The sequence below is a fragment of the Rhodamnia argentea genome, chromosome 3, assembly GCF_020921035.1.
Source record: "Rhodamnia argentea isolate NSW1041297 chromosome 3, ASM2092103v1, whole genome shotgun sequence".
NCBI classification, from domain to species: Eukaryota; Viridiplantae; Streptophyta; class Magnoliopsida; order Myrtales; family Myrtaceae; genus Rhodamnia; species Rhodamnia argentea.
In genome coordinates, this window is record NC_063152.1 from 24,529 (window position 1) to 46,073 (window position 21,545).

The 21,545-nt window shown below is 41.8% G+C and overlaps 1 protein-coding gene across 1 annotated transcript; it reads left to right on the plus strand.

The window, feature by feature from the left end:
- The first annotated feature begins 595 nt into the window (after positions 1–595).
- On the plus strand, positions 596–2,113 carry LOC115757310. Its single transcript, XM_030697490.2, has 4 exons — positions 596–829; positions 936–1,145; positions 1,233–1,383; positions 1,463–2,113. The coding sequence occupies exons 1-4, from the start codon at positions 776–778 to the stop codon at positions 1,981–1,983; spliced, it is 936 nt and encodes a 311-aa protein (XP_030553350.2). The 5' UTR covers positions 596–775; the 3' UTR covers positions 1,984–2,113.
- The last annotated feature ends 19,432 nt before the right edge of the window (positions 2,114–21,545 follow it).

Here is a 21,545-nt window from a genome sequence, read left to right on the forward strand (position 1 = left end):
AAATTTAGGACTCTTTTGATTCCGTTTAAATTACCAACTCTTACGTAAAATTATCAATTTTAACTAGTTACTTACCAACTTTTATTTGATTATTTTTAAACGCCAACTGTTCTATTGATGTATGCATATTTCCTCATGAGTACTCCAACGTATTAAATTTGTACATGCTACTAACTTTAATCTGCCGGCAACATTCGCAAATAAATATTGGTAGAGAGTTAAAACATTCGTTGATATTGCAAAAATAAAAAATAAATCTTCATGATTCTTTGAAATAAGAGTTGATAGAACTCTCCTCTCACTCCGAGTCGAACCCCGCACTTGTGATACTAGTGTCCCTACCCCAAATCTCTTTACCAAAACGGCTTAATGTCAATTGGCAATTAGATGATAATTTAATCCATGAAGAGTTGGTAAATCACTTAAATTACTATGGGCAAGCAAAGCACGTAAATTTAAACAATTCATAGAAAGTAATTTAAGAGTAATCAAATGACTGTTAGTGGTCCCACACAGTACAAGCTAAATAACTTAGAATTATAATAGGGAGCATGTTGAGGGTGTCGGCTTCCATGGAGTAAGGAAACCTTCGTTCGCCGACAGCAACACACAGACGTGACAGGCCCCAGTGCTGACACGTGGGGTTTCCACAAAGTGAACGTGTACCACAATCCACCGCTCTGGTCGACCTCAAAATTCTCCCACTCCATTTGCAATCTGTTCTGCATGTGAGTTCTAGCATTTTCAACTTCTTCTCAGGGCAGCGACACTGGAAATGGGTCAAGGCCAGGAAGTCAAGACCAGAAATGATCCCCAAGTCGAGATTCAGGTTCTAGACTTGCTTTGTTATTTTTCAACTGTTCATCAAATTGGGTTGCTAGTTGGCGGCGGAGGGAGGTGAGCGAGTGAGCTTGTTGTTGGGGTTGTAATTACAGGAAAGAGGGGAGATCTTCTTCTTCTATAGGCCCAAGGTGGAGAGAGAAGCGGCTCACGGCACCGACGACGTGCAGCGCCTTTACATTGTCCTCCGTCCTGAGTCCGGCGAGAGGCCCGTCGAGGAGAAACAAGATCCCCACTCCGGCAAGGAAGGCTCCAACCCCGGTTCCTGCGGCAAGGCCAGAGGGGAAGGTGGCCACGGTAGCCAGGTAATGATGGTCACAATAACCGCGACCCAACAAATTGTCTATGATCACCTCGCAATATCACAGGCTCTTATTGAATGCCAAACGGAGGAAGTGAACATCGAGAAGCAGGCACTGTTGAGGTTGATAGTGTTGGGGAAGAAGAGTCTTCCGGACCCAAGCCAGCGGGGCCGACCTTACTGGGGATTTGTGGAGATGGTCACCACCAAGATCGACGATGTCAAGTTGGCTCTTCAAGCAGGTTCTCCCTGTCTCTCTGTCTCTCTCTCTCTCAGTGTGTGTCTGTGATTCAGTTGGATACTACGTCTTCCTTATTGCAGAGGAGTACGACACTTCCACGAGGGGACACCGCCACAAGCCGGCAGCCAGACCGTTGGGGGAGGGCGTGTACCGCATACTTAGACACAAATCGAGCGGGAAGAAGGCGCATACGCATCTCATATACAAGCTCGAATTCCCTCCGGAAGGTGAGAAGCAGGAGCCCCAGGAGTCGCTCAACGTGGAAAGAGAAGGATCCTTCCTCATTCAGATCAAGAACCCCGACCAGCACGGGGCCGGCCCTTCCCAGTTCGGGGGACTCCAGAGCAAGCGCAAGGCGGTGTTGCCCGCCAGCCTGCGGGGACAGTTTGGGCAGCGGAGGTTCATCCCGGCCGATCCGCCCAACTTCCTGAACTACGAAGGGTGCGAGTTGCTGCTGATATCGGCATCGGACGACATAGAGGAGGAGCTGGGGTTAGAGCTCAAAGGGGAATGTGAGGGCGACCCCTCCTGTTCCGATCTGCTCAAGACGTTCGGGGAAACTGCACCCATGGATCCCCTCTTCAGGGGCACGTGGGCTTGAACTTCAACCTTTTTGACACTTTTGGTCTGTGTTTAATCAGGAAACCCTCGTTTCGTGTTACAACTTCAGTTGAGCATGTGTAATATATTTGATTTTGATCCCCCCAAGGCTAATCTTGCAATTTAATTTATTTCATCAGACCAAATGGTTCTAAACATACCCGGAAATGAAAGGGTGATTCCACGGCCTAAGTGGTGGAATGCCAGTTCTATGGAGATTAAAATTCCTTGTCTTTATTACGATTTCTCAAATTCAATCTTAACTGTGTTTATTTTCAAAAAGTTGGGGATTGAATTGGCCAAAGCACTATACGTTTATGATTTTTTAGATAATTTTCTCTATCCAAATTAACAATGGCCCCTGGGTGATGCCGACTAAATGGTCGTGCTCGGCTTGAGTCGGCTCGGCTTCCCTGAATCGCCAAGTAAAGGGTCGTGCTCGACTGGGCCCATTCGAAGAAGGGCCTAAGCACGGGGTCTGGCCATGCCGTGCTTGGCCCGGCAGCAAAATTGCATACAGGAGGAGCTAGTAGATTTGACCTCCCTGGGATATCAATGTCGCCGGAGAGTTTGCCGGGCCTCGAAAAATTAGTGATACAAAGGCCCAGTTCCTCTCACTCTGAGTTGGAGGTATCAATCTACTTCAAAGACAATGTATCTCTGCAATAAAGCTTTAAACTCTCTATTTTTTGTTACCTAGTGTTGACACAAAAAATAATTTGGTCGTCAATAAGCATATGTCTAGCCCGTGATAAACACGTGAATGACATATGAGTACGGGCGATCACGTGAATTTTGCTACATGCATGCCAATCTATCAATGAGCATAAGGGTTAACATATGCAATTGACATCTATATTCATAAAAATACCATATGCTCAATTGCCAAAACACGATGATGAATAATTGGCAATTACCAATATGAGCATTGGTGACGAATATTGAAAGAACACTTGCCATTCTAAAATTCAAGATTGACGAGACAGTTGAAATCATGGCCACGTGTTTTAGAGGGAGCAATTACCATTTGAAAATAAGACGATGAGACAACCATTACTATGAGAAAGAAGATCGTGGAGTAGTTAATATACAGCAAACGCAATCGCCCAATGATGTGGGTACAAAACTTGTGGAAACATGAAAGCAATTGATAGAGATTTCATGAAGAGATGAAATCGCTGGAAACCGTCATAGGCAATTACGATAAGACCACTATAAATAATGCCAGTCATCCAACATAACCTCCCCGGGGGACAAATCACTCAAATTTATCTTTATCATTACTTTTTAGTATCATACTTTATCTTTCGTAATTGTAGCTTCTAGATTTGTGGTCGACCGGCGTATCTTTATCCTAAATATTGTGTCGTTGATTAAATTTCAGTATAATACTTGTCGCGACCTAAAAATCGGATTAATGGATTATTAGATTAATTAGATGACTAACCTAATACGGACTCTCCCAAGCCCTACTAATTCGCAACTTCGATTTGTTCAGATGATTTATAGTGGTGAGTGGTGACTAATCATTTTGCGATAGGTTGATTAGAAATTTAAATAAAATAGCGGGAAAACTATTTCATTTCTATGAATTAGATATTGTGAGTTCGAGGACTTGGTTACATTAATTAATCAAAGTTAATGCCCTTTTATGAAAAATCCTAAGTTTAGCAACTCAACTCAACTTGAATTGATTTACTTCATGTTTAAAAGGAGGGATTTTTTGGGTTTTTACATTTTTTAGTGAATGTATGAATGACATGTGAACAAGTATGCAATCAATTAAACTAAACATGCAAGGACCACTTAATATGCCAATATTTCATCTAACCTAGACGACATGCAATTTTAGTTTAACTAAACGTGCAAGTTTAAGATTAACCAACCTAAGCATATAGTCTAAGTTGACTATCCTAATATTTATGATCCTAAAACATGATTTTCCAGAAAGTGCTTAGAGCGTTTCAACAGGAGAATTACCGGTTCTTATTTGACTTTGAAAGATCAAGAGCTTCTTTCGTTCAGAATTGTGTGAAGCTAATAGAGACGAAAAAGCAAAGGGGAAAGTCTAGGTAGATGAAACCTAAAAGTCATTTATACAGTGCTCTTCTGTATTAATGATTTAATAAGAGAAACTTTCGTCAAGTTCTGTCTTCATAGACGCCCTTGATTTCCAGCTGCAGGTTACCACCTTATGGCAATACATAGCTGAGGCCTCCAATTCCAGTTCGCAAACTCTGAATCCGAAACTAGTTATTATCTTCATAAGACTATCTTACCCATCTATCTACGGTAGATTTCAAGAGATGAACTATTGATATTTTGAAGTAGGGGAGTGTAAAACTGATTCTTGCTTGCCCTTATGATTAAAAATTATTATCTGTAAAAAGCAGTAAGAAAACATCAATTTCGATTTCTGTTTCTTCATACAAATCGCTAAACACGTACACTCTTTTTCCTCTTATCTATTTCTCCCGATCTATCGACCTGGAGCTCTGCGTCAATGTGGAGCTTCTTCCCCGTTGTCATTTTAGCATGTGAAGAAAACAACTCTAAATAACGAATGTCGTGGGGTGGATCTGTCACCACCTAAGACCCACGCAGGTGGAGTTCATGTATTTGGCGGATAACAGCTCGTCTGCGCGTCTCAATCTCTCTACGCGTGATACACGCACACCTCCACAGGTTCACGCGAAATGCTCCACGTTTCCGTTGACGACATTGATGACGTCACCCACCACGTCAGCTGACAGCCACGTCGCTCTACCACGTCATCATTGACCATCGTTGGTCGGGTTGACTTGTTGATCCGTTCAATCAGACTAGTCGGATCGCTTATGAACATATTAAATCCAAAAGAGAACAAATCCATGAACACATAGCAACATCAAATGGCCTATAGGATCAAAATTGGAAAAAAGTTGTTTAATCGCTTAGATAAAGAATTATACCAAGTTATGTGTATCGAAAGGACTTTAATTGGACGATTAGCATAGTCAAATCCCTGAACTTAGTGAATCTCTTGGTTGCATAGAAGACACGATAAAACTCTAGTGTCTCGTCTGGTTTCTCGTCAATTTTAAAAGGCTAGTGGCGACTCCTAGAATCTCTTAGTATTAATTAAACTCAAAATGAAATTCGATGTCACGCAAGGTATATATTATTACTTTAGAAAATCTCATGACGCGATGATTTAACCGAGGAATGTGGTACCCAAGGGTGATGTGGAATATGCTAACTCTTTCACCCGTGCAACTGAATTCTCGAACCTTAAACTTTTGATTATCACTTTAGAGTCCACAAGATTGATTAAGGCGTATGCTACATGAGCTCAACAAGTTTTGCTTGCTTGAAGTTAATGAGAATCTCACATGGAAAAAGAGGCTTCTTACTAGATTAGACACCTCCATCTTTTAGAACATTATCTTTATATATACCGCTGTAGCAAGGTGCCTTTGTTCTTACTTCTTGAAAGGGCCATATATTTTTCGTATCAACTATTTTTTACTGTCCACAAGATGATTTTATAGTAGTGTATGGTCACCACGAAACTATAAACAATTGCAGCACTAGACTATTAGATAGGAGATGATCTCTACCAGGAACCAGGCTTAAACTATTTGTGTACATGTGGCCATTGTATGAAGAAATGTGCCCATGGAGTTGGTCCTAACATCTTAAACTATTTTACAATGCTCACAATGCCTTTTTATACCCTGTAAGAATACCAAAGTTTAGCTAACATACAGCTTAAGAAAACAATGTTAGCAACTTCACAAAGGCAGATAAAGACCATAATATGGTTCCAGACAGAGCACAATGGTAAATGAAAAAAGCAACACATCGTACATAATAAAGCAAGAATTTTGCTTGTGTTAGCCTGCCACATCTTACGGAAGAATAATGGGGGAAAAACCATTTAAAGCTTAATAATGCATGGAAAATTCCACTATTAACAGATCTGTTCAGACAATTATTGTATGATCTATTTAAGAAATAGTGAAGGGAAAAACATGAAATGAACAACAATGATCTACGAGTGAATACTTTGAGGGCATATTCAGAACACTGACAACGTAGCATTGACCAAAATTTATAGAAGGGGTGGAGAAGCAATGGTTAACATGCATTTCGTGGCTCACTAGTCCGGTTTCTTCCAGCCGCATCAGTAAGGCTTCCATCCTTAACCATCACACAGCTGTTCAATCAAATTACATTATAAATATACAAAGCACGCTGTGAAAGCATTCGCTAATCTAGACTAGAATACTAATAATCTTAATTAAAAAATATATCTGAAATGGACCGACCTACCTACTGAAGATCACTTTCTCACCAATGTCCATATAACTCTCATGCTCCAAGTAAATTTTGTTTTCAATTCTCCCCAGTTGCCAAAGTCAACAAGTGGTAAAAGGAATCGAACTCGAAATCCAGCTCAAGTATTACACCAACTTAATAAAATTCGTACGTACCGTGCGGTTACCTAATCTATGGCAATCTATATGAAGCCTAGAGCCGTTCACCTGAAGTTACATCATCGGTTTCCCTGGCTTCAATCTGTTGGAGTTGGCGAATACTTCGGGGAACCTTGTTTCTCACACCGGGCACGCCCACGTGAGCTTAGGAAAACTGAAGTATGATCCGACGACATATGACCCCCGTGCACGGGATGCGGGGATTCGGGGGCAGCGCCCCCGACACGGGTGTCCCGCTATCCGGTCAACCCGGGGGGCTGTTACGCTCCCCGGTGAGCAAACGGTTGCTCCGTTCGCCGGTGAGCAGGCGGGGGTTCGAGGGCAGCGCCCCCGAAACCTCAACGGGTTTGAGCTTTTGTTTAAGTTAGCCTATTTGTTGAGAGATTAAAGATGTTTCGAATATATTAGGTTTTGGGCCCGTTTAGGGCATATATATATTTACTCGTTTTTGCTAATTATTGTAACGAGTTGTGCGGCTGTAAATCAAAAATCATAGTGAAATCTCTTTGCGGGACGTAGCCCTATTATGGGGTGAACCTGGGTAAACCGTGCATCGTCTATTTTTCTTCTATTATTTGTGTGATCATTCTGAATCGATTTGCGATACATCCCTTCAATTGGTATTAGAGAGGAATTAGGATTTATCCGAGATGTCAGGAGGATCACGGATTGAGATAGAAAAATTCGATGGGAAGCGGTTCGATTTGTGGAAGATGAAGATGGAGGATTTCCTTTGCGATCGAGATCTTTGGTCGGCAATCGTAACTAAAAGGCCTGTTGCTGTGAAGCCTGGTGTCGTGATAAAAGAATCGGGTAAGGAAGTGGGAAAGGATGAAGATTCAACTTCCAAACATACGGATCCATCTGAGGTTGAAGATGGGGATCGGATCGATCGTAAAGCGAAGGGCTTGATCCAGCTTTGTCTTGCGGACTCAATTCTGATGAACGTGATGAACGAACCTATAGCTAGAGATTTATGGTAGAAATTGGAGTCTTTGTATCAAAGTAAGTCTTTGGTTAATAAGCTGTTCTTACGGAAAAAGCTGTATAATCTTCGAATGCATGAGGGTGACTCGTTTTCTAAGCATCTGAATGACTTTAACACATTGATAAGCCAACTCGTATCAATCGGTGTTAAGTTCGAGGATGATGATAAGGCGATAACACTACTTTATTCACTGCCGGATTCATGGGATGACTTGATTGTGGTAATAGGTGGTGGGGATAAGGAATTGTCGTATGAGAGTGTGTGTTCGGCCTTATTATCGGAGGAGACACGAAGAAAGGGATCATAAAATTTCGGTAGAGAGGCATTGGTTGCTAGGGGTAGGCCGGCAGAGAAGGCTCTAAATCAGAGAGGGTTTAGATCCAAATCTCGTGGGCGATCGAAGAGTAGGGAGAGGAGGGTACATTGTTGGAGATATGAAGAGTAGGGCCATACGAAGCGGGATTGTAAAAACAAGCATGTATCTAAGAAAGAAACCGAATCATCCTTGAGGAAGAAGGAGGTCGAGACAAAAGGCATGTATGTGGCTGCTGTATGTATGGCGCGATCTGACAAGGATATTTGGTTCATCGACACCGGCGCTTCATACCACATGACGCCTCATAGACACTGGTTTTGTGAATATGAGAAATAAAATGGTGGAGATGTTAGGCTCGGAAATGATACTGTAGTTCGGATTGTCGGGCATGGTAGGGTGAAGCTTAAGATGAGTAATGGCATAGTGAAGACTCTTCTGGACGTGATATACATACCCTTGATGAGTAGAAACCTGTTATTGGTTGGTACGATGGTTGATTCTGGGGTTACTTTCAGCTGTGATAAGAATTCGTGCACGATGACTCGGGGTTCTATTGTGATTACACGAGGAGTTCGTTATGGGACGTTGTACAAGCTGCTCGGGGGAAACGGTAGCTGTTGGTAGTGGGCTTGTCTCTGAAAAGACCAAGGAAGATGGGTATGATACGTCCATGTTGTGGCATCGGAGGCTAGGGCATATCGATGAAAAGGGGCTGTCTACCTTAGCTTCAAGTCAAATGGTAGAGGGAGTACCAAATTGCTCTATGGGTTTCGGGTTCTGTGAACATTATTTCCATGGAAAATAGAATCGAGTTAGCTTCCAACACACCGATACGAGAGCAATAGACATTCTCGAGCTAATTCACGGTGACGTTTTCGGGCCTACTCCGATTCCATCCATTGGAGGATCTAGGTACTATGTATCATTCATAGATGATTTTTCGAGATATGGTTGGATTTATTTTATTAAAAGTAAATCAGATGTATTCGAAATTTTTTGAGAATTTAAGGTTTTGGTTGAAAACTAATTGGGCAGGAAAATCAAGGTACTCCGTACGGATAATGGAGGTGAATTCTGTTCGGACAAGTTTGAGCAGTTCTATGTGGATAATGGTATTGTGAGGCAGAAGACGACCCCATACACGCCTCAACGTAATGGAGTGGCCGAAAGATTAAATCGATCACTCATAGAAAGGGCGAGATGTATGTTGAGTTGGGCAGGTTTGGGGCCTGAATTTTGGGCGAGAAGCGTAGCCACGGCCAATTATTTGAAAAACCGGTCACCGACCTCATTGGTGAAAGATCGTACACCATATGAGGCAGTGTTTGTGAAGAAGCCGAATTTGTCACATGTTTGGGTGTTCGAGGTGACGCGTATGTTCATATTCCCAAAGAAAAAAAGAGTAAGCTTGACAATAAGTCTGAGAAGAACATATTCGTTGGATACAAGGAAGGGGTCAAGGGCTATAAGTTGTGGAATCCAGAATCAAAGACCATTGTATACGGCAAGGATGTTATCTTTCGTGAAACATAATCTTAGGCAGGCACACAAAAATTGATGAGCCTAAGCAAGTGGTAATGCTTGAAGAAAGTCCTGAAGTTGAAAACGTGAAGATAGTTCCACAAGGTATGCCGATGGAGTTTGATTCTGATTCGGAGCAAGGTGATTAGGTTAATGAAGTTGAGGATGCAGACTCAAATGAAGACCCGGATACGGATAGCATGCCGGCTCTCGGGAGATCAACGCGGGAAAGGCGTGTACCACTTCGATACTCACTCAATGCATTGAGTACGTTTCATGCTTCAAACATTACCGGAGATGATCCTAGTTCTATGAAAGAGGTGAGATCTAGAGATGACACGAATCGGTGGGAGCTCACAATGATAGATGAGATGCGATCGCTTGATCATAACGAGACATGGAACCTGTGTAAATTGCCTAAGGATAGAAAGGCAATTGGGTGCAAATGGGTATTCAAGCGAAAACCGAAGTTGGATGGAGCTGTGGAGAAGTACAAGGCCAGGCTCGTAGCCAAGGGGTATTCTCGGATTGGGAGAGTTGACTATGACGAGATTTTCTCCCGTGGTGAAATTGACCTCGATATGGTTTGTTCTATCCATTGCAGCTACATACGACCTTGAGGTGAAACAGATGGATGTAAAAACGGCTTTCCTTCATGGGGACTTGGAGGAGGAGATACATATGAGGCAACCGGAAGGCTTTGAAGTAAAAGGAAAGAAGAATCTAGTGTGCAAACCGAAAAAGTCCTTATATGGACTGAAGCAGTCATTGAGCATGTGGTACCATAAGTTTGACAGGTACATGCTTCAGCTTGATTTTATGTGTTCAAATTCTGGCCACTATGTTTACATGAAAAGGGCGGGCGATCGGTTTGTCATTCTCACGTTATACGTGGATGATATGCTGTTAATCGGAAATAGTGTGAAGATGGTGAAATCCGTGAAGAATTTGTTGGCTAAGAAGTTCGAAATGAAAGATTTGGGGCTTGCAAATTTTATTCTAGGCATGCAGATTACGAGGGACCGTGAGAAACGGAAATTGTGGCTAGGGCAGGAGAAATACATCAAAGAAGTGTTGAAGAAATTCAATATGACAGATCGCAAGCCCGTTGGTACTACTATACCTTTAGGGACCAAGTTATCTGCGGAACACTGTCCTAAAACGGATGAGGAAGCTGAGGAGATGGCCCGAGTTCCGTACGCGAGTGCAGTGGGTAGCTTGATATATGCTATGGTGTGCACGCGTCCGGATATAGCCCAAGAAGTGGGAGTCTTGAACCAATATATGTCTAACCCACGTAGAGAACACTGGAATGCGATCAAAAAAGTTTTCGGGTATTTTCGTGGAACTTCGAATTTTTCTTTATGTTTTGAAGGTACGGGGAATGGAAACATGCTTGATATTGTAGGCCATGTAAATGCAGATTGGGGTGGAGATATTGATAGTAGACGATCCACTAGTGGGTTTGTTTTCACATTGTTTGGGGCTGCATTGATTTGGATGAGTAGGAGGCAAAGCGTGGTAGCGCTCTCTTCTATGGAGGCTGAGTATATAGCTCTTACTTATGCCGGAAAAGCGGCCGTATGGTTATGGCGGTTGTGTTTGGAGCTCGGTTTTGAGCAAAGTGCCATAGACGTGAGATGTGATAATCAAGGAGCTATTTATTTAGCTAAGAATCCAGCATTTCACTCGCACACAAAGCACACCGATATATAATATCATTTTATCTGAGAGAAAGTGGAGAGGAAAGTGGTTTGATTGGTAAAAGTTGACATAGTGGAAAATAGTTCAGACTTCCTTACTAAAGCTGTAACGGGTACGAAGTTTGAATGGTGCTCTGCTGTGATTGGATTGAAAAGGAATGATATTGAAAAGGCTCTCATTTGTGTGAAGTATCCACCAAGTGGGAGAATGTTGGAGTTGGCGAATACTTCGAGGACCCTTATTTCTCACATCGGGCACGCCCACGTGAGCTTAGGAAAACCGAAGTATGATCTGACGACATATGACCCCTGCGCACGGGATGCGGGGGTTCGGAACAGCGCCCCGGACACGGGTGTCTCGCTGCCCGGTCAGTGGGCGGGCTTTTATTTAAGTTAGCCCATTTGTTGAGAGATTAAAGAGGTTTAAGATATATTAGGTTTTGGGTCCGTTTAGGGCATATATATATTTGCTCGTTTTTGCTGACCATTGTAACGAGTTGTGCGCCTGTAAACAAAAAATCATAGTGAAATCTCTTTGCGGGACGTAGCCCTATTATGGGGTGAACCTGGGTAAACTGTGCATCGTCTATTTTTCTTCTATTATTTGTGCAATCATTTTAAATCGGTTTGCGATACATCCCTTCACAATCGGTGGTGGTAGTTCGTTGCCTCTGCTCGCTGGTCTCCATTGCTATCGTTTCACCGGGGACTCCATTTGTGGAAGACAAACTTCTTCGGTTCATCGACTCTGTTGGCGGGCAGCGATCTTACATTCTTCAGAGCTCCCTGGTGTCGGATGGGAGATGAGCAGTCAGGACGCTGAAAGTTGCGTCAGTGGAGTTCGAAGTTTACCTATGATGGAGGAAAGAGGATTTAGCAAAACAAAAAAAAAAAAAAAAGATATAACATTTCGGTTAAGATTGGCGAGTTCACTTATCTCTAAACTGCTCCCTTAGCAAGTTTCTCAATCTCTCTTAACAACAAAAGCAGTGAGCAAACACTGCCATACTCATCTCTGCCAATCGAATTAGAAGTCCACATGATCTTTGTTCGCATGCCTCGAGGGAGGAAAGCTCATGACTACTCGTTGGTACTATTTGACTATGTTCCTTGACACTCATTTGACAATCTTGCAAGCCTTCTTGAGGATCTGCTTCGCTCAAACTGTCGTCGAACTCTTGACTTCTGAATCTGTTGAGTCATGGACAGCCTCATAGAGAAAACGTAGATCCATTATCTGATTGTCTCGAATCTCAACCTTTGAATCATCCTCTAATTGCTTGCGTATTATTCGGACTCCCCACTTTTTCACGCCCTTACCCCGATAGTGTATGGCTAAATCGTGCATGACTCCCATCAATTTGACCAAAATCGACTACGTGCCAAAGGTCATCGGTGAGCAACAACGAAGTAGGGTACGATCTGAATACAGTGTATACATAAATCTTTTAGAGTCATACCGTCTTTCGCCATTAAAATGGGCTAAAATATGAGTTGAACTTTCAAAGTCTCCTTCAACAACAACACAGGAAATCAGTCCAAGAAATTTGTCATACAAGTCATTTGAAGCCATGAAAGATAGAGAATCCTCTTCAACAGGTTGGAACCTCTCCGGCATCTCTCTTCTAGGGAGAAGAAAGAATAAATAAGCGTCTTGTTATAAAGATAGAACATTAGAATGTACCCAAATAGAAGAATTCAACTTGAGTTTAATAAGTAATCCTAGTAAATTCCACTTCGAACTAGAGCTCTATAAATGAGTAGAGATCCATTGATCTTGGCTTGCATTAATACAGAAGTCCCATGTGATAGCAGTCATTCCCACAAAAGTACCATAGCCACCTTCATTACATGTATGTACGTGCAGAATTACTTTCTATTTGTTTGGTTTTCTAGGGTCCCCGATCTTGCATTTCCTGCTATTGCAATATACAACCACACCATATCATATCCATCCTATACTCCACATCGTTATGTGTGTATTAGAGAGAGAATCTATCCTCATTAATCGAGGCAGGATCAACGATGGTCGACACTCGACGGACCCACTGATCAACTGAAATTAGATGTCCGTTTGTTTGCAGAGACTCGCACCCTTCCGCGCGAAGTCATTTCAAATATGGTAGAAGCTTAGGAATCTCTTGTAATTGGTGGCAGCTGTCAACTTTCAATTGGGACAAAGCATCATGTTTACTGATGGATGTAGGAAGGCTAGTAATATTGTTACATCCCAAATCTAACTCACTCAAAAGGGGAAAACAGGAAAAATCTTCAAGAAACCCCAAATCGGACAGATTACATCCCCAAAGACAAAAGTTTTTAAATTTGGAAGCCCAATCCTCCTGTGCAGACCAGTTGATTCCTCGTATTTTGGCAACCTGATTAAATTTGTGCAGCTGAAAATGCCCAATTCTCTAACGTTTTGTACCTTATAATGCCAGTCGGAAGACTTCCTAGCTTGCATCTAGTAAGAAGCATTAACTCCAAAGAGCATAAATTTTCTATTGATGCAGGAAGTTCTTTAATAGCGGTATTATTTAACTCAAGAAATTTCAGGCCTTTGAGTTTATGTGGAATATCAGGGAATCTTTCAAATTTTGGGCAATAACTAATCTTGAGTTTTCGAAGATTTTTTGGCTTGACCATTTTTGAAAAAGCACTAAATTTAGAGCAGTAACAAATACACAAGGAATGTAACTTGTCATGACATGCAATGGACTCGTGAGCTTCTACCAAGTTTTGGCAATCCTAGACATCCAATTCCTCGAGATTTGGAGTACATGAGAGGTCGGGCAAACTAACCAACGAGTTGCAGGAACTCAAATTAATGGACTTCAATCGTTGGAAGCCCTGCAAAAACAGCGAAGTCAACTTTGATAAAACAGTCTGAAAGCCAAAAAAAAGGTGTTTGGACGGTGCCGTTGCCACGTTTAAGGATTTTCATCCATAGGACACAATACTCTTTCATGTCGAAGGAACGGAGGAGCATAGTTAGAACAGGAAACTTGGAACCTACTATTCAGGTTTCTAAGTAAATTTCTTAACCTATTAGTAACTTTTCATTCAAAGTTGCTATAAACTGATTGTGTGAAAATCATATATAGTATTGAGATATTACTAAACCCTTATAAACTTCATTGGTAAATAAAAACTTTATGTATATAACATAAAGCTTGCGTGAGGTTGGGGTCATACAATATTTAAATACGGTAAAGCACGCTGACAAGCGAGTTTTAGCTGGCAATTTAGTTTTTATGATCACTTTAGCAAAATAGAGATAACTCTTATCATTTTAGTTTTTAGATATTATTTGAAAGAGTTGAATATTATGTAAGTACACAATATTAAAAAGTTTGCACTAATAAGTTATTTTAGACGAACATTGAAACAATTATACATAACATGATACACCAAAATTTATATGATCATTGTTAGAAAATTACAAGTCGATTTTAGAAACTAACGATTACTAAATATTAAACAAAAATAAATTCGAGCAAATAACAAAATCATGCCATATGATGTTTTGATTCATATTTTCAAATTGGACATAATTCTTTTAATGTCTATATTTAAGATCCTGTTTCTTTAATATCTCGTATTCAAGAATTGCACGCAAACACGTAAAATAAAATTAAGTGCTAGCTAGTTTAAATTTCTAAATTATTCAGATATGATCAAAGATAATTCCTGTTACTTTATACTTGTTGGAGATAATTTATATCACCTTATAATTGGTGAGAACAAATATAGAATTAAAGATTGCCAATAGTCATATTTTTCTTTCCTTTTCTTCAATCATTACACAATTTAATTTTGTATGTAAAAACGTATTTATGTAAGAAAGCGACACAGTTAGAATTAGGTTAAACAGCTCAAACTAGCAGATTAGCATTTTGAATTTCTTCCTTAGATAGATTTGATTTTGAGATATAACTATGTTGATAGTTAGAGATATTAGGTTTAGAAAGTATTTTGAGACATAGATACATATACATATATATAAATATGTATGTATGTATGTATGTATGTATGTATGTATGTATGTATGTATGTATGTATGTATGTATGTATGTATGTATGTGTGTGTCACGCCCTAATCCTCGGGTACGCAATATCCCCACCAATCTGCCTCATGTCAAAAAGGATGACGTCCCATGCACGTCATCGACCCATTCGTTTTCAACTTTTATTACGCATGCGGAGCATGTAACTCCCAAATATCAAGTCGAACAATATGGATAGTTAAACAAATGGTCACATCAATCAATTCATGATAATTCAGTAAAAATCACATTGTTTTTAATTATTTTTGTTAACCCAAGGAAGTGAATTATTTATAAGCCCACTCTAGGGGCCACTTTATACAACTCTTAAAGATACCAAGTTGGAATTAACATGACTCCCAAACTACTCCAATAAGATTCACGCCACTTTCAGCTCTTCAAGACTAAGGGCTTGAAAAATGGTTAACAATGACGGGATGAGATATGAATCTCGGTGAGTCGGCGCCTAAACTCGGCTAGGGCATTGATTCGCTCGGAAAATCCTACCACCCAACTATAAAAGCATCATACGTATATCGATCAACCACATGCAAACTTACCAGTTTTCAGCCATGCATAATGCAATGTTCGACTCAACTCAATAGTCACATCGGACAATCAACGAGCATGGCATCATATTAATTTGCATGCGTAGAACACTACACGAAGTCCATTTATTAATTGGTAACCCACACGACCGGCATGTTCGGAACACACGATCGGCGTAGCCCTAACACTATGACTAGCAATGTCTACTGACGGGACCAGGCATCGTCTTTTACTTCCGACGACGGCGACTAAAAGCTATGAATCCAGTGCGATTGGCACGACATAGCAGACAGACATTCCAAAAAGGAGCGTCGGTCCGTCACAAGTTGCGACCGGCATCCGACAATTAGTGTAATTGATACGACGGGCACGGGCACGAATTGACGTGCTTCTGACAAATCGTGTGGTTCTACACGACTAGTACGGTACGAACTTGTCGGGTTCCCATACGATCGGCACGATTTAATCTCATCATATGACCACTCGAGGCACATCGACAACCAACAAATTTTTATCTTTTACTTTTTAGTCGGATGCTAATGTAAACGTGCTCAAAGACTCGGCCCAAGGCCATTTCTCATGCTAACATATGCAATTTAATTCCGCACGTGGTCATATGAATGCATAGTATTATCCATAAGATTTTGTATCTCATACGGGGTGGCCGACACGAACAAATTCACCCAGAACACTCAACAGCCAACCGATGCATCCAAACAAGCAATCGGTCATAATGATTAATTAAACTCATTTGATTAATCCGATTGTATTTATTAAATCAGATTTCATAAAAGCGAGCCGATATAAATCCCATCCAATAGACAATTAATCGTCCACTCGGCTCTGCTCTATCGTTCGCTTGCGATCAAATAACTATGATCAGTGAAACAATTTAGACTAATCACCAGCTAGCCACAGTCTACCCGACTATCCATTCTGGCTTATTTAATTGTGGCCATTCAACCTAAGCCGAGTTTCTAACTAAACCGACCACAATTAATCTACCTAAACACCATACAATACTAATTACACTAATTATCTATATCTAAACGCAATGAGCGTCCTAACCGAGAGGTAGGGGCTAACTCACCACTTAATGTTGTTTGGTGACGACTCGGGAGCGTCGGTGACGACCACAATTACGCATGTTAATGGTACGGGTTCGGACTACGGGCTTGGGTTACGGCGGCTACGAGGTTTGGTTCGGGTTACGGCGGTCCATGGCTAGTAGTTCTCGGCTCGGGCAAAAGGCCAAACACAGCGGTCTCGGAAGCTCGTAGTGGGGGTTCAGCTAGGGGCACTCGGGTCATGGATCAACAAAGGTAGCGTTCGGTCCGGATGGTGCAGCGGCTGACTACGGGTCCACGGCATGGTTGAGCTGGGTTCGGGTCCGGGAGGGGTCCGAGGTTCGGTTGGGGCCGGGTGGATGGAGGCAGTAGCTGTGGTCCAGCAGTTGGCAAAGGCGACCGATCAACGAAGGCGTTATGGGACGGTGGCTGGCGGCGTTAGTTCAGCGGTGGAAGAAGATGGGGATGTTGGACGGCAAGCAAAGGGCAGTAATGGAGGGGGAGGTCACGGGCTTGAGGATCTCGGGCGTACGGGGCTAGCGGCACCACGACCGGACGAGCTTGAGTTGGCGATTCGCGACGTGCAAGAGTCGGGCTGGCGACAAGCGAGGTGCAACGATGAGGGGCGGAGCAGTAGCACCGGAGTAAGATGGGAGGTGTAGATGGAGCTGGCGCTGAGCGGAGTAGAGGGCAGAGGTGGAGGGGATCGGTTGTGGGGTGAGTTCAAGTGGCAATCGGGTGAGCTGCCGGAGCAACGACGGGGACGGCACGGTGGCTAGCTCAATGGAGGCGACTGGAAAGGGTGGTGTAGGTAGCGATGGCTATGGTGGTCAGAGTAGATGGAGGGTTGAACCCGAGAAGAAGAAGAAGAAGAAGAATAAGAAGAAGAGAGAGAGAAGTTACGTCGCTGAGGGGGGCGGGCGAAGAAGGAGAGAGAGTGTGTGTGAGTGGGTGGGGCCGACAATGATAAGGGAGGGGCCCACAACAATTCAAGTCAATATTATTCCCCATCTTGTCTTGTAGTGCAAATATTTGTTCAGTAATTTAGCTAACTAGGGTAAATTAGTCTACCGGTACTAAAAACTAAGGGCAAAATTAGTAATCTCGCAACTAGGGTTCGATTGCGAAGGATCTCGATTCTACCGCGCGACGATTAAACTACCAAAGCCTAATCTAAACCGACCAACGTCTCAAGAATATCCAAATATTGTCCCTTAAATCCTCAAAAATCTAAATTTATTTACTAGGCTGGAATTCACGACTAAAATCCATCAAATCCATTTTTCTTACCGACGTAAAAATTCTGGGGCGTCACAACTCTCCCCTCCTTAGTAAATTTCGTCCTCGAAATTACACCATTACTCCACCTCAAAAGATGACGAAATTAACGCCTCCTAACGTCCACACTGCTTGTCATGCAATACTCACTTTATAATAATCCTTATCTTAACTCAGCACACTAAAACCACAATGCGACCATCAATACGCACATTGGGTTCAAGCCAATGATCATGAATTACCAACTTGTCACAATTCCGTATCCACAATCCGTCTAGATAGATTAAATCATCTCACTCCAAAAATTCCAACCTAAATTGTCACCACCTAAGCTTGTTGTCCTATCCAGTTATCGCTTGCTATACTATAACCATAATTAACCATCGAAATCAGTCATCCTTACTTATCGATCGACAATCTCTTAACTTACAAACAGACATAAGTTGTTACTATTTCCCTTACCAGACGTAATCACTTTCTTCAACATGTTCCCTAGTGTCTAAATTATCCTTTTAGATTAGCCATCTATCTGCGGATGATAGGATGTACTGAACTGTAGCTTTATTCCCAACGCAGTTTGCAGGTTTTTCCAAAATGTGACAGTGAACTTGGGATCACAGTATGAGGTGATCGTCACTATCACTCCATAAAGACGTACCATATATCGCACATACAGCTCTGCATATCTGTTCGAAACAAAATCCTTTCTCATTGCTATAAAACGAGTAAACTTCGTCAATCCGCCCACTACGACCTAGATAAACTCATTTCCCTTTTGACTTCTTCGCAATCCCATCACAATTCTATCGTGATATGCTCCTACCTTCACTCTAGAATCTCCAGTGGGTGTAGTAGTCTACCAGATTTACAATGTTATACCTTGGCCTGCCGGCGTGTCAAACACTTCTCCACTTGCCTAATCATGTCAACCTTCATACCAATCCACCAAAAGCATTGCCTCATATTCTATTACGTCCTCGTGCTAACTAGACTAGTACTATAGCTACTGCGAAGGGGTTCTGACAAGATTTCCGCCTTATCAAAAGCAAGACCCTTATGGTCAACATCTCAATAAACTATATAGCCTTACTATGCTTCTGATGCGCACTCTCATCACTAGTTTTCCTTAATTGCCACCTCTTACAATCTTAACCTTATTTGGGATCATCACTGATCTTAGTAACTTAAAGACTCAACGGGCAATCCCCATTATATCATCTACTTATAATTTGCCACTACAAACCTTTCTTGTTTGTTTCCATAACCCTTCGTTACGCCTATCCGTCTACGGTTCTATTGGTTACAGTCCACAAACAAAATCCACTCCATTCCGACATTATTGAGTATATGGTTGATCATTCTTAGGATACTCTAATCACGCAGCATAGGCTCTTTTACGACTCACATTGAGAGACACGAACCAACCTTCACTAATACCACAAGGCACACATGCGTCATCTAATTGTGCCATCTCGCTTCACTCACAATTTTTCATCCGTCGCTCAAAATGCAATGCCATGCATTAACGAAAGTATTTTCACTTTGAGAACCAACTTCAAACATGAGTAGTGCATGATCGCCCTCGCTATTCCTCACACACTACTCGCTTTTACACTGATACTTGTTAGTTCAAACTTTCTGACTCGACAAACGACTATTACATCTTAGTGATCAATTTTCTAAGATCAATCTATAACCTCTTGTTCGATCGCGGTCCAGACAATTCTCATATGCATTTGATCCCGTTGGCCGTTTAGTCCAACGGTTTGTCGTTCATTTACTTGCAAACACCCCCCTTTTTTTTCATCATCGGGGCCGTTAATAAAAATCCACGACTTACATTATCAAAGTGCTACACAAATTCAGATGTATAATCCATAATTATCGATCACCACAATCTTTTCAAATATGCTAACCACCAAATCCCAACAATTTAAGTCTAGATCCTCGCCTTCCAAACTTATCGCCAATCTACTATCTACCACTATAATATGTCCTCAAGTAGGTCATTGAGAATCGAAATTACAATCATCTAATCCAACTGGCCATTTGCCCCAAACGTTTCTTATTCGCTTCTTGAACCTCACATCAACAATTAATTAGGGTCTTTCCACCACAATCAATATCTAAAATAATCGGGAACTAACACAATTTCAAATCTATGACTCTTCAAAATCAATCTTGAAACTTCACATCCAAAGTCATTGATATGTCACTCCATCTCGACTTATCATTCATAAATAATTCATTAAACTTCAAGTGCATCCACTAGTTCAACTCTACGTATAAAACTTCTTGTTCTCGTTCGCTTCTTTGTGAATCTCCATTTGTCACTATTCATGGCTATCAATGAAAGTTGATAACTAAAACCATTATAATACCATACGAGTTTTAACTTACATAATCCATAAATATCGGTTGTCTCTTTACAACTCATATTCATGAGTCGGGCCTAACGGTATGTCTTTTTTCATTTTGACTCATCATCCTTCTTAGGTAATCGCGTCAAGGGCTTGACTATTATAGAGGACCTTCCCACAAAATGTCTATAATAGCTCGCTAAACCTAAGAAACTTCAACCTTCTGTCACTATCGGCGGCTTTGGCCACTCCATGACCGCTTCAATCTTAGTCGGATCTACATATATCTATCTATCGGAACTTTCATGACTTAAGAAAGCTAAACGAGTCAACTGAAGATCGCATTTACTAAACTTGGCAGGCAACTCATCTTCACTAAGGGTCCCCACTATAATCCTCAAATGTCGTTCATAATCGTCAAAACTCCCCGAGTACACCGAGACATCGCCTATGAACACCATCACAAATCAATCTAAATATTCTTCAATCAGTCCTCTCATCAAATCCATAATGCGGCAAGGGCACTTGTCGGATCATACAACATCACGGTGAACTCCTGGCACCCATAACGCGTCCTAGATGCAGCTTCCGGTACATCCCCATCCTTAATCCTCAACTAATGACATCCCGTCCGTAGATCGGTCTTGGAAAAATGCCGAAGTTCCTTATAGTTGGTCAAATAGGTTGTCTATCCTCGGCAGTGGGTACTTGTTCTTGATCGTCACCTGTTTCAACCGCTCGTAGTCCGTACACAATCTCGGAGACCCATCCTTCTTCTTAATGAACAACATAGGTGTTCCTCATGGCGATGCACTGGGGCGGATAAATCTTTTATCCAATAGTTCTTGCATTTGCACTTTAAGCTCCTTAAGTTCCGGCAACGCCATACTATATGGCGCCTTAAGGATCGACTCCGTTCCAGGGGCCAACTCCACTACGAACTCTATTCCTCTTTCTGGTGGTAACCACGGCAACTCTTGAGGAAATACATCTGGAAACTCACAAACTACCGCGGTGTTCTTTATCTTTGGTTCCCCTACTGACACATCCATTACAATTGCCAAGTACCCTTGACATCCACTCTCCAGTGGACGAGTCGCCATCCTTCGACGAAGCCAAAAGACTCGAGATTCCTCCTCAATTACCATCAAATTCAAACCGACCCCATCCAACGGGTTAAACCACCTCGCCTTGGGACAACATCCATCTTAGCTCTAAGATAATTCATCTTAATGATAACATCAAAGTCACACTTTG

What these genes read in the sequence shown, in the direction of transcription:
- LOC115757310 (XM_030697490.2), top strand. Translation starts at nt 776, where the DNA reads ATGGGTCAAGGCCAGGAAGTCAAGACCAGAAATGATCCCCAAGTCGAG. An exon ending in ATCCCCAAGTCGAGATTCAG is followed by an intron (nt 830 to 935) that starts GTTCTAGACTTG and finishes TTGTAATTACAG; the next exon opens with GAAAGAGGGGAGATCTTCTT. An exon ending in AAGGTGGCCACGGTAGCCAG is followed by an intron (nt 1,146 to 1,232) that starts GTAATGATGGTC and finishes TGCCAAACGGAG; the next exon opens with GAAGTGAACATCGAGAAGCA.